A 12,566-nucleotide genomic window follows, 5' to 3' on the forward strand; every position below is an offset into this window, starting at 1 on the left:
GAACGTTGTTGCTGGCCCTGAGCTTCCTTACAAACTCCTTATACATGCGTGCCTTAAGATCTCCCCAATTGAGTACTGGATTAGAGTAGTAGGTCTGGGCATCTTCTTGTTCCCACCAAGTGTAAGCTTTTCCAATAAGCATATCAAGGGCATATGATAGCTTATCTTCCTTTGGGATGTTCTTTGCTCGCAGCCACGGCTTCATATCATCCTCCCATCTTAAATAGACTCCAGGGTCCATGCTAGAACCTGAAAAGACTAGATAATCAGGTGTGTTCCCACGTTTTGTTCTGGATTGCTTCTTTGTGGCAGCTGGTGTTGATTGTGCTGTGGTGGATTTGGATCGGCCAGGTACTTTGTATGGAGTAACTCCATAGCTGGCTGGCGTCAGTGATTTCTTAAGAGGATTGCAAGCCTGGGTAGGATGTGGATCACATTCATCTTCCTCTCCCATACTGATTTCAGAATCAGTGTCAATGCTCCATGATTTGTTTTCTCGGCAACCTCCTTTCTTGTAAAATCTTGTGTTGCCTTGAGAGTGGTCTGGTGGTTTAGGTTCAGGACTTTCTTCACCAGGGTCGTCTCCATACTCTGAACTAGAGTATTCATCAGCAGAACACGATCTTTCACAGCCATCCTCCTTACTGGACCATGCTTGGTCGGTTTCGTCGATATCGGAACATTGGCTTGAATCAAAAGAGTCTTCTTCTTCTGAGTAATACTCCATGGCGTCTCTTCTGTCTTTTCTTAATGTTTACCTTGCACAAACAGATAAAAGAAGAATCAATTCGTGGCTAGACAAACAAAGGAAAGAATAATGAGCAAAATGGAAACTTATTAATTTTTTTTTTTTTTGAAAAGTTTGAAAACAAGAATGGAAAATTCCTTCTTCTTTTTTTTTTTTTAATATATATCAGAAGCAGCACGAAATATATTTAAAATAATAAAAGAAACAAGTTTTTATTTTTGTTTTCAGATTAATGGAAACACATAAAACTTTTTTTTTAATGCAAATAAATCGAAAAAGGAAACTAGGAAATGAACTAATGCAAAAAAAGACTAAATGGTTTTTTTATATATATATATATATATATATATTTAAATGCACAATATAACTACTATATGGTATGCACGAAATGGGCATGAAACAATATATGAGATTTCTTTTTTTTTTTAAATGATGCAACATAAATGAGAAAAATTCAAAATGTGAGATTTTATGGTATGCAAAATTAAATATGGAAAGGGGAGCTGGGGGAAATGAATGCAAAAAACTAGACTAATATGTTAAAGGAATTTCGTGGATCAAACTAACGCTGACTTCACAAACTCAGCCTTTTTGTCACCACTCTGGCTGACTTGCATGGCTGGTGGCAATGCGGCTAGGTCCATGGGCGTCTCTGGTCTAAAGCCATACACGATCTCAAAAGGGGAGAGATTAGTAATAGAGTGCCTTGCATGGTTATAAGCAAACTCAATGAAAGGCAAGCAACTCAACCAGTTTTTAAGATTCTTACCCACCGTAGCCCTCAACAACTGAGAGAGTGTACGGTTTACTACCTCGGTCTGTCCATCAGTCTGTGGATGGCAAGTGGTCGAGAAAAGGAGCTTGGTTCCAAGCTTTTTCCACAATGTCCTCCAGAAGTGGCTGAGAAATTTTGTGTCTCGGTCGGACACGATGGTACGAGGCACTCCATGTAAGCGCCCCACTTCCTTGAAGAAGAGATCAGCGGTTTGGCTTGCATCATTGGTCTTGGAACACGGAATAAAGTGTGCCATCTTGGAGAACCTGTCCACTACAACAAAAATAGAATCCTTGTGTTCTATCTTGGGCAAGCCCAGCACAAAGTCCATAGACAGGTCGACCCACGGTGCAATAGGAATAGGTAAAGGCATGTGTAATCCATAAGGATGCGACCTGGATTTGGTTTTGAGACAGACAGTGCACTTGGCGCAAAGACTCTCGACGTAGCGCCTCATCCGGGGCCAATAGAAGTGGTCGGACAGGACGCTCAGAGTTTTGTCCCGACCGAAATGCCCCATCAACCCACCCCCATGAGCTTCTCTGGTCAGTAAATCTCGCATGGAACCATGAGGAATACACAGGCGTTTCTCCTTGAAGAGGAACCCGTCCTGCTGATAGAATGGACCCATGGCCCCCTTAGCCGTGTTACTGTAAAGCTCAGAAAAGTCAGGGTCAGTTTCATAAGACATTTTGAGTTGCTCAAAACCCATGATATTAGCCTCCATGGTGGTAATGAGTGTGTGGCGCCGGGATAGGGCGTCGGCCACTATGTTGTCCTTTCCCTTCTTGTACTTGATCACATAAGGGAAAGTTTCCACGAACTCCAGCCACCTAGCATGCTTCTTCTTGAGTGTGGTCTGGCCCCTCAAATGCTTAAGAGTCTCATGATCTGTATGAATAATAAACTCTTTAGACAAAAGATAATGTTGCCAAGTTTCAAGCGACCTTACTAGAGCATATAGCTCTTTATCATAGGTGGGGTAATTGAGGGCGGCTCCACTCAATTTCTCACTGAAAAAGGCCACTGGCCGGCCTCCTTGGGTCAGCACGGCTCCTTTTCCTGTCCCTGAAGCATCACATTCAATCTCAAAAGGTTTATCAAAGTTAGGAAGAGTTAGAACCGGTGCATGTGTCAAGCTATATTTAAGCCTGTTGAAAGACTCCTCTTGGGCAGGGCCCCAAGCAAAGGTTACATTCTTCTTGATCACGGAGGTCATTGGGGCGGCAATGGTACTGAAGTCCTTCACAAATCGTCGATAGAAACTGGCCAGCCCATGGAAGCTGCGAATATGTCCGATCGTGGTCGGAGTCGGCCAGTCTTGTATCGCCTTGATCTTCTCTTCATCAACCTTCAGTCCCTGTGAACTCACAACAAAGCCTAAAAATACCAACTGATCAGTGCAGAATACACATTTCTTAAGGTTAGCATAAAGGCCTTCTTGCCTTAAGGCTTTCAAAACATGTTCTAGGTGTCCCATGTGTTCAGTTAAAGACCTGCTGTAAATCAAGATATCATCAAAGTATACAACCACGAATTTACCAATGTAAGGTCGGAGGACCTCATTAATGAGTCTCATGAAGGTACTAGGGGCGTTGGTAAGGCCAAAAGGCATCACCAGCCACTCGTATAGACCTTGCTTGGTCTTGAAGGCAGTTTTCCACTCATCTCCTTCCTTCATGCGAACTTGATGGTATCCACTCCTGAGATCAATCTTAGAAAACACAACAGACCCACTCAGTTCATCCAACATATCATCTAATCTGGGTATAGGGTACCGATATTTGATGGTTATGTTGTTGATGGCTCGGCAGTCCACACACATGCGCCACGTCCCATCCTTCTTAGGCACTAGTAAGACCGGGACCGCACAGGGACTAAGGCTCTCGCGGATGTAGCCTTTGTCCATGAGATCTTGGACCTGCCGCTCCAGCTCCTTGGCTTCCTCAGGGTTGACACGGTAAGCAGCTCGGTTTGGTAGTGGCGCGCCGGGTACAAGGTCGATCTGATGTTCTATGCCACGGACAGGGGGTAAACCGGCTGGAATCTCATCAGGAAAGACATCCTTGTAACGTCCCATGAGGTCTTGTACTACGTCCGGTACTTCAGGAGCTTCTAGACCTGCAAAGCAACCTTCCTTAAAGATCATTAGTAGCACCTGTGTCTCACGTTGTAATGATTTAAGCACTTGTCCGGAAGTCATGTAAAGGTTAGTGTTACTTACCTGGCCGGACTGCGTCATGGCCTTTTGCATATCATGAACTTCTTGAGGGCTGAGAGGTGCTAGGCTGTGCTTCCTGTTGTTGTGGACGAAGCTACAGATGTTGGTGCGTCCATGGTGAAGAGTCTCCTTGTCAAACTGCCACGGCCTTCCTAAAAGTATATGGCCGGCTTGCATGGGCACAACATCACACTTGACCTGGTCTTGGTACTTGCCAATACTGAAGGACACAACAACTTGTTCGGCAATCTTGAGCTCAGTCTCATCATTGAGCCATTTGAGACGGTATGGCCGAGGATGGGCAGTTTTGACCAGCCCTAGCTTATCAACAAGATACTTGCTAGCCACGTTTGTAATAACCCTCACGAGCCAATAAATTTTTGGTAGAGAAAAATCCCGCTCAACCAGTTTTTAGTTGGTTCGACCATGATTAATAAAAATAAAAATCGACCCGGTAGATTAATTTCTCGACGGGACTGTCTTGTGGTCGAAAGACCTTCACTTGATAGTTTGGCCGAGTCTTAAATATTTTGGTCGGATTTTTATTAAGCTGGAAGAGATTTTCCGGGAACAAGACGAGAGACAAAGACAAGGAATATTTGGTTGAAAAATTATTTAAATGATCGACCAGCTGCCTAATTAATTTTGGACCAGACTCATGTCTTCCACCAGCTTGTTTGCTCAGTATTTAATCACATGACTTGCACCTGTCTGCTTACCTAGCTTCTTCAGTATCTGGCACATGACAATCACAAGCTGCCTGTGTGCTTGTTTCCTTACTCTTTGATTAATTTTGATTGGCTGGAGACTGCTTCATGGGAAGGAAAGGACAGTGTGCTGCAGATGATAAAGCAGGTTGCCAACTGTCTTCTCTTAGCCATGCTTTGTTATGAGCTAAACCCTCAGGTGAAGCAACCACAGCTTGTATATAACCCTCCTCCAGCTGCTTCCCACGTTCTGAAACCTACAGAAAAACCTAGAGAATTTCAGAGAGAAAGAGAGAAAGAAGAACAGAAAAATCAGTGAGAAAATTAGGAAAATAAATCAAGAAAAAATTCTTGGTGATCTAATCTTCAACCCTAGACCAGTCTGTTGCTTTGAGAAAGATCAGAAGGTGAGATTTTTAAATAAAAACCTAGACCTAGTTCAGTTCAGATCATGATCAGGCCTTGATCTTTCTCTTTGATCAGTTCAGCTGCAAGCTTACCTTGGAGAAGAGGATCAGCTGAGGCCATCTAGTCCTTTGGTTTGTCTTGGTAAGCTTTGGTCTCCTAGCCTAAGTCAGTATCTGATCAGAACAGTTCATGGCTACCTTAGATCTTGGTCGGATCAGTTGTATAAGTTATGATACAGTTCAGTTCTTGTTTAGTTTCGGTTTGAATCCATCTCCTAAAACAGTTTGCTAAGCTGTTATGGATTGATTGGAGAAACGAAACTAAACTCAGTCTGATCTTGTCTTGAACTGTTGTTAACTGAATAGAACTGAACTGATCTGATCTGGTATGAAAGGAACCGAGCTTGAACTGATTTGATTTAAGTTGTTTAGCTTGAACCGAACTGTCGGATTGTTGATGTTCTGAACCAAACCTTGCTCTGTTTTGATCAGCTAAGGTGTGGAGCTTTGCTAGTCCCATCCTGTCCTTTCAGCCTTGTTCAAGAGGAACTCAAGTCTTGTCCAAGCCAGTTTCAAGACTGTTCTTTAGGTGAGTCTAGACAGAAGATGAGATAGATCATGAATGAGTACATGATTGACTTTAAATTGTAGTATCTCAAGTAGATAGTAAAGTCTTTGAATCATTTAAGAAGTGTATGGTGTTTACTTAGTGTAAACACTTACACTTGATGATTAATCAAAAGGTTAAAGTGAGGTTAATCATAATCATAGTACTTGTTCTCAAGTACTAATCTTAATTATGAAATAATCATGGTTTTGATTATGGATTAATCTTGGTTTAATTAAGAATTAATCTTGGTTTAACTGAGAATTAATCTGAGATTAATTAAGGAGTAATCATGATTAATTAAGTACTATTCTTGGATTAATTAAAGATTAATATGAGATTAATTAAGGATTAATCTAGGATTAATTAATTATTAATTATGATTTATTAAGGATTAATTATGGATTAATTTTGGAATAATTATGGAAGTAAAATCATGTGAAGTCTTGTTATATTCACTATCCCTAAATCCCCCGCATTACCGTGACTTGGTCCTGCGAACGGAACAAGGTCATGAAGACATGATATGGGGTAGCTCGCTGGAGACCGTGTACTGCATGACGATGCAGTGTTGGATTGTTCATACCGGACATTCGACAAGATGGTGATGCTAACTCACTAGTCTCGGTTAGCCTTAGTGGTTTCTCGGGCCTAGTATATATATATTGTATTATATGAGTTTGGTAACGGGCGGGTGTTGAGGAAGTGATGTTTAAAATAAGAACTCACAATGATGATTGGTATACTAAAGTATAGTACTAGTACTTGCATGATCATGTATATGCATTTGATAACTGTTTGGTTTATTATTGATTGTGTTGTGATTCTAGATTCACTGAGTAAATTAGTTGCTCATGACTCATTCGTGTGTGAAGGTAACCCTTAGGCGGGAGACACTTTACTTTTTGGACGGAAGGAACGGCCAACCAGCGGTAGTATTTTGTTGTCCTTGCAACGTACCTTTTGATGTATATTTACATAAAACGTTGTTGGGCAATAGGCCATAGGATAAAACTATAACACTCTGTAAGATGTTTAAAGTAAATAAATAATGTATAAAAGATGTTTATAAATCACGAGTTCTCATATGATATTAGTCCTTGTCCGGGACGAACTAACTATCGAATATTGCTTTATCGGGTTGAAAAGCCTAGAGTAATGTCCGATAGGAGCGTCTGTGTTCTTTGGTTGTTGGTCTAAGGCGATCGGATTTATTTCGAGAACCTCGGGTCGACCATCAGGGAACATCGACCGTGTCATTTCCGGTTATCTATGATCGGGGGTGTCACAAAGGTGGTATCAGAGCATGGTTATACGATGCTTGAATGGGACTTGTTTCAAATAATTTTCGAGTCGAAAATGTGTCGCAAGGATAATTAGGATATGCTGGTTTGTTCCTTCTTTTAGAAATTGATAGACCTGGGTAGAAACTTACCATGATCTTTCGTTGCAGATGCCACCGAGAAGAGCACTCTTTGGACGCCGTGGAGGTCCAAACCTCCCAATTTCGATTTCATCATCTTCAGACTCTTCGCCGCCATCTACTCCGACACCACTTCCGACTGCTAGCTTTGATGCTACACCTTCGGGATCTAGCTTTGAGACTGACCCGTCTGAAGGGTCATATAATCAGACACCGGTGCACATGCCATTGTCTCCAGACCCGTATTTTATGGACATCGAGGTGGATGTGGTACACGATAGTCCAGTGCACGGAGATCATCCCGCAGCTCCTGCATCTCCTGCCGCTCATTTTCCACCAGCCCCTGCTGCACCTATTCTGGCAGCACAACCTGGACCAGCTCCAACTGATCCAGCTATAATAGCACTTCTAGAACTGATGGCTGAGATGGTGAATTTGCAACATCAAGCATTGAATGCACAGCGTGAAGCACAGCGTGCTCAGCCAGCTCCAGTACCTACCACTTCTCATCCGGACTTTCTGAAGATAGTCATGATTATGAAGAACTTGGGGACGAAGCGTTACCAGGGAGGCACTGATCCCTTTGAAGCTGATGCATGGCTGCACAATCTCGAGCAGAACTTTGCTGCAACCCGTTGTCCGGTAGAATTTAAGAAGGACGTGGCTGTTTACTATCTGGAGAAGGACGCCATCAGTTGGTGGTTATGCGTAGAGAGGAACTTTGGAGACTTCAATCTGAGTTGGGCTGACTTCCGTACAGCGTTCGTTCGAAAGTACTTCCAACCGGAAGCCCGTGATTGATTGGAGATTAAATTCATGGAGCTAGTTCAGGGAGGATTATCTGTTAGGAAGTATGAGGCAGAGTTCACCCGTCTCAGGAAGTATGTCCACTATGGTCGGGAGGATGAGATGATGATTATCCGTAAGTTCCTTCGAGGACTTAACCCATATATCAGGAGCAGACTTGAGGCAGTAGAGTTTCATAGGCTTGCTGATCTTGTTGAGCGTGCTGTGAACGTGGAGGAGGCCATTGCTGCTGAGAGAGCTTCTTCTAGCCATTCTGCACAACCTAGACGTCCATCAGTTCAAAGTCAGCCTCAGCCACATTCTCCTATGTCTCGAGGACGAGGAGGTAGAGCTTTTCGGGGAGATCGATCTGGAGATCCTAGACCTAGAACCCCAACTTGTTTCACTTGTGGCCAGCTGGGCCATGTTAGGAGAGATTGTCCGACCGTGGGACAGTTCCAACCGGCTGTACCATCTCACATCACTTGTTTCACGTGTGGAGAGCGAGGACATTACGCGACATCATGTCCACACACTCATCTCGCTCAGCCTGTTGTTTCGAGTGCTCAACCCGTTGTACCAGTTAACCCACCTTTACCCTTACCTCCTGCAAAGCGTCAAGCCACTGCTGGTAGGGCTTACGCTTTAGAGTTACCAGGACCATCCGGACCACCTCAGGGTCCGATTTCAGGTTTGTTTTCCTAACCAATTGAGTGTTGCATAATTTTTAAATGATTGGTAAATTGGTGATAAAAAAAATAGTATAAAAGTTGTTGAGTAAGTAATTGATGGGAAAGTCAATTATTGTCAGCGACTTTGCTTGTGGGTGGAATATCCGCCCACATCCTTTTCGATTCGGGAGCAACACATAGTTTTGTAGCTCCCGAAGTAGCATCATGATTCGATGGAGAATTCACTAAAGAGAATTTATCCTTTCCCGTTCTAATTCTCGGAGATCAAGTTCTTGAAACTGAAGGCTGTATTCTAAGAGTTCCAATCATTATCCAAGATATGTTTTTTCCGGCTGATTTGTTAGTTCTCCCATTAGAGAGGTACGAGGTAATCTTAGGGATGGATTGGCTGTCAAGTTACCGAGCTCACCTTGATTGTGGTCGAGGGAAGATTGTTTTCGAGAGAGATACCCAACCCCCTTTAGCTTACCATGGCATAGTACCAAGTGTGGAGCGTCATTAGTGTCAGCATTGAGAATTGAAAACCTTTTGGAGAAGGGTGAAGAAGTATACTTTGTGACCTTAGTTGCTGGACCAGTAGAAGACGAGAAAGAGCAGAACATGGAAGAAATAGCAGTAGTAAGAGAATATGAGGACGTGTTTAAGGCATTAGAGGGATTGCCGCCGTCTAGGAGTAACGCCTTTAGTATAACCTTAGAACCCGGATCCGCTGCAATAGCAAAGGCACCATACCGAATTGTCGCTAGAGTTGGAGAAGTAGCCTATAGACTAGAACTTCCACCCGATATGCTTATGCATCCAGTAATTCATGTATCGATGCTGCGTAAGCATATATCAGATCCGAATATGGTCGAGCCGCAGCGACCAGAGAACTTGCAACCTAACCTCACCTATCCTGAAGGTCCTTTGCGAATAGGCGAACATCGTTTCAATAAATAGAAGAATAGGGAAATTTCGCAAGTTTAAGTATTTTGGGAAAAGTGACAGAGAGTTGTTATAACATGGAAGGATGAAGATAAGTTCTGAGCTGATTACCTAGAACTCTTCTCAGATACCCCAGTCGTCCAGTAAAGGGTGTACACTTGTATTTTGAGAATTCGGGGACGAATTCTTTTAAGGGGGGAAGAGTGTAATAACCCTCACGAGCCAATAAATTTTTGGTAGAGAAAAATCCCGCTCAACCAGTTTTTAGTTGGTTCGACCATGATTAATAAAAATAAAAATCGACCCGGTAGATTAATTTCTCGACGGGACTGTCTTGTGGTCGAAAGACCTTCACTTGATAGTTTGGCCGAGTCTTAAATATTTTGGTCGGATTTTTATTAAGCTGGAAGAGATTTTCCGGGAACAAGACGAGAGACAAAGACAAGGAATATTTGGTTGAAAAATTATTTAAATGATCGACCAGCTGCCTAATTAATTTTGGACCAGACTCATGTCTTCCACCAGCTTGTTTGCTCAGTATTTAATCACATGACTTGCACCTGTCTGCTTACCTAGCTTCTTCAGTATCTGGCACATGACAATCACAATCTGCCTGTGTGCTTGTTTCCTTACTCTTTGATTAATTTTGATTGGCTGGAGACTGCTTCATGGGAAGGAAAGGACAGTGTGCTGCAGATGATAAAGCAGGTTGCCAACTGTCTTCTCTTAGCCATGCTTTGTTATGAGCTAAACCCTCAGGTGAAGCAACCACAGCTTGTATTTAACCCTCCTCCAGCTGCTTCCCACGTTCTGAAACCTACAGAAAAATCAGTGAGAAAATTAGGAAAATAAATCAAGAAAAAATTCTTGGTGATCTAATCTTCAACCCTAGACCAGTCTGTTGCTTTGAGAAAGATCAGAAGGTGAGATTTTTAAATAAAAACCTAGACCTAGTTCAGTTCAGATCATGATCAGGCCTTGATCTTTCTCTTTGATCAGTTCAGCTGCAAGCTTACCTTGGAGAAGAGGATCAGCTGAGGCCATCTAGTCCTTTGGTTTGTCTTGGTAAGCTTTGGTCTCCTAGCCTAAGTCAGTATCTGATCAGAACAGTTCATGGCTACCTTAGATCTTGGTCGGATCAGTTGTATAAGTTATGATACAGTTCGGTTCTTGTTTAGTTTCGGTTTGAATCCATCTCCTAAAACAGTTTGCTAAGCTGTTATGGATTGATTGGAGAAACGAAACTAAACTCAGTCTGATCTTGACTTGAACTGTTGTTAACTGAATAGAACTGAACTGATCTGATCTGGTATGAAAGGAACCGAGCTTGAACTGATTTGATTTAAGTTGTTTAGCTTGAACCGAACTGTCGGATTGTTGATGTTCTGAACCCAACCTTACCCTGTTTTGATCAGCTAAGGTGTGGAGCTTTGCTAGTCCCATCCTATCCATTCAGTCTCTTGGTAAGCCACAATCAAGTGAGTCAGATGAGTTGTTGAGTTAACCATAGTAACCGATCAGAACCTTGTCCATTCTCAGGTCCATTCAGCTTTGTTCAAGAGGAACTCAAGTATTGTCCAATCCAGTTTCAAAACTGTTCTTTAGGTGAGTCTAGACAGATGTTGAGATAGATCATGAATGAGTCCTTGATTAAGTTAGTAAAGTGTCTGAATATTTAAGAATGGTGTTGTGTTTACTCATGCTAAACACTTACACTTAAAGAATAATTTTAAAGTGAGGTTAATCCTAATTTTAGTACTTGTTCTCAAGTACTAATCATAAAATAATCATGGTTTTGATTATGGATTAATCTTGGTTTAATTAAGAATTAACCTTGGTTTAATTGAGAATTAATCTGAGATTAATTAAGGAGTAATCATGATTAATTAAGTACTAATCTTGGATTAATTAAAGATTAATATGAGATTAATTAAGGATTAATCTAGGATTAATTAAGAGTTAATTATGATTAATTAAGGATTAATTATGAATTAATTTCAGAATGATTATGGAAGTAAAATCATGTGAAGTCTTGTTATATTCACTATCCCTAAAGCCCCCGCATTACCGTGACTTGGTCCTGCGAATGGAACAAGGTCATGAAGACACGATGATGGGGTAGCTCCCTGGAGACCGTGTACTGCATGACGATGCAGTGTCGGATTGTTCATACCGGACATTCGACAATGATGGTGATGCTAACTCACTAGTCTCGGTTAGCCTTAGTGGTTTCTCGGGTCTAGTATATATATTGTATTATATGAGTATGGTAACGGGCGGGTGTTGTGGAAGTGATGTTTAAAATAAGAATTCACAATGAGGATCGATATTAAAGTATAGTACTAGTACTTGCATGATCATGTATATGCATTTGATAACTGTTTGGTTTATTATTGATTGTGTTGTGATTCTAAATTCACTGAGTAAATTAGTTGCTCATGACTCATTCGTGTGTGAAGGTAACCCTTAGGCGGGAGACACTTTACTTTTTGGACGGAAGGAACGGCCAACCAGCGGTAGTATTTTGTTGTCCTTGCAACGTACCTTTTGATGTATATTTCCATAAAACGTTGTTGGGCAATAGGCCATAGGATAAAACTATAACACTCTGTAAGATGTTTAAAGTAAATAAATAATGTATAAAAGATGTTTATAAATCACGAGTTCTCATATGATATTAGTCCTTGTCCGGGACGAACTAACTATCGAATATTGCTTTATCGGGTTGAAAAGCCTAGAGTAATGTCCGATAGGAGCGTCTGTGTTCTTTGGTTGTTGGTCTAAGGCGATCGGATTTATTTCGAGAACCTCGGGTCGACCATCAGGGAACATCGACCGTGTCATTTCCGGTTATCTATGATCGGGGGTGTCACAACGTTAGTACAAGATCCGCCATCTATGATCAAACTACATACCTTGTGATCAACACTACATCTTGTGTGAAAGATGTTCTCCCGCTGGATGGTCTCTGGATCAAAGAGGGTGCTAAGAGCTCTCCGGGTCACTAGCAGCTCGCCGGTCTCCGGGTAGTCGGTTACTTCTTCATCAGAGATCACTGCCGCGGCCTCTGCCTCATCTTGGGATTCATACTCGCCATCCCCCTTTAGGACCATCACTCGTTTGTTTGGACAATCCCGAGCGTAGTGGCCCTTGCCCTGACACTTATAACAAATGATATCACGGGTACGCAATGTTTGGGCTTGAGTCTTACCCTGCTCCGGTTTGGATGCATTAGACGATTCAGCCTGGTTTGTCTTGAATCGGCTCTCAATCTCA

At 42.1% G+C, this 12,566-nt stretch overlaps 1 protein-coding gene across 1 annotated transcript; it reads left to right on the plus strand.

The window, feature by feature from the left end:
* Positions 1-6,918: 6,918 nt before the first annotated feature.
* LOC117131128 (predicted GPI-anchored protein 58) lies at positions 6,919-7,714 on the plus strand. Its single transcript, XM_033283538.1, has 2 exons — positions 6,919-7,380; positions 7,649-7,714. Exons 1-2 carry the CDS (start codon positions 6,919-6,921, stop codon positions 7,712-7,714), a joined length of 528 nt encoding a protein of 175 aa, XP_033139429.1.
* The last annotated feature ends 4,852 nt before the right edge of the window (positions 7,715-12,566 follow it).

Source organism: Brassica rapa, unplaced genomic scaffold, assembly GCF_000309985.2.
Source record: "Brassica rapa cultivar Chiifu-401-42 unplaced genomic scaffold, CAAS_Brap_v3.01 Scaffold0870, whole genome shotgun sequence".
NCBI lineage: Eukaryota > Viridiplantae > Streptophyta > Magnoliopsida > Brassicales > Brassicaceae > Brassica > Brassica rapa.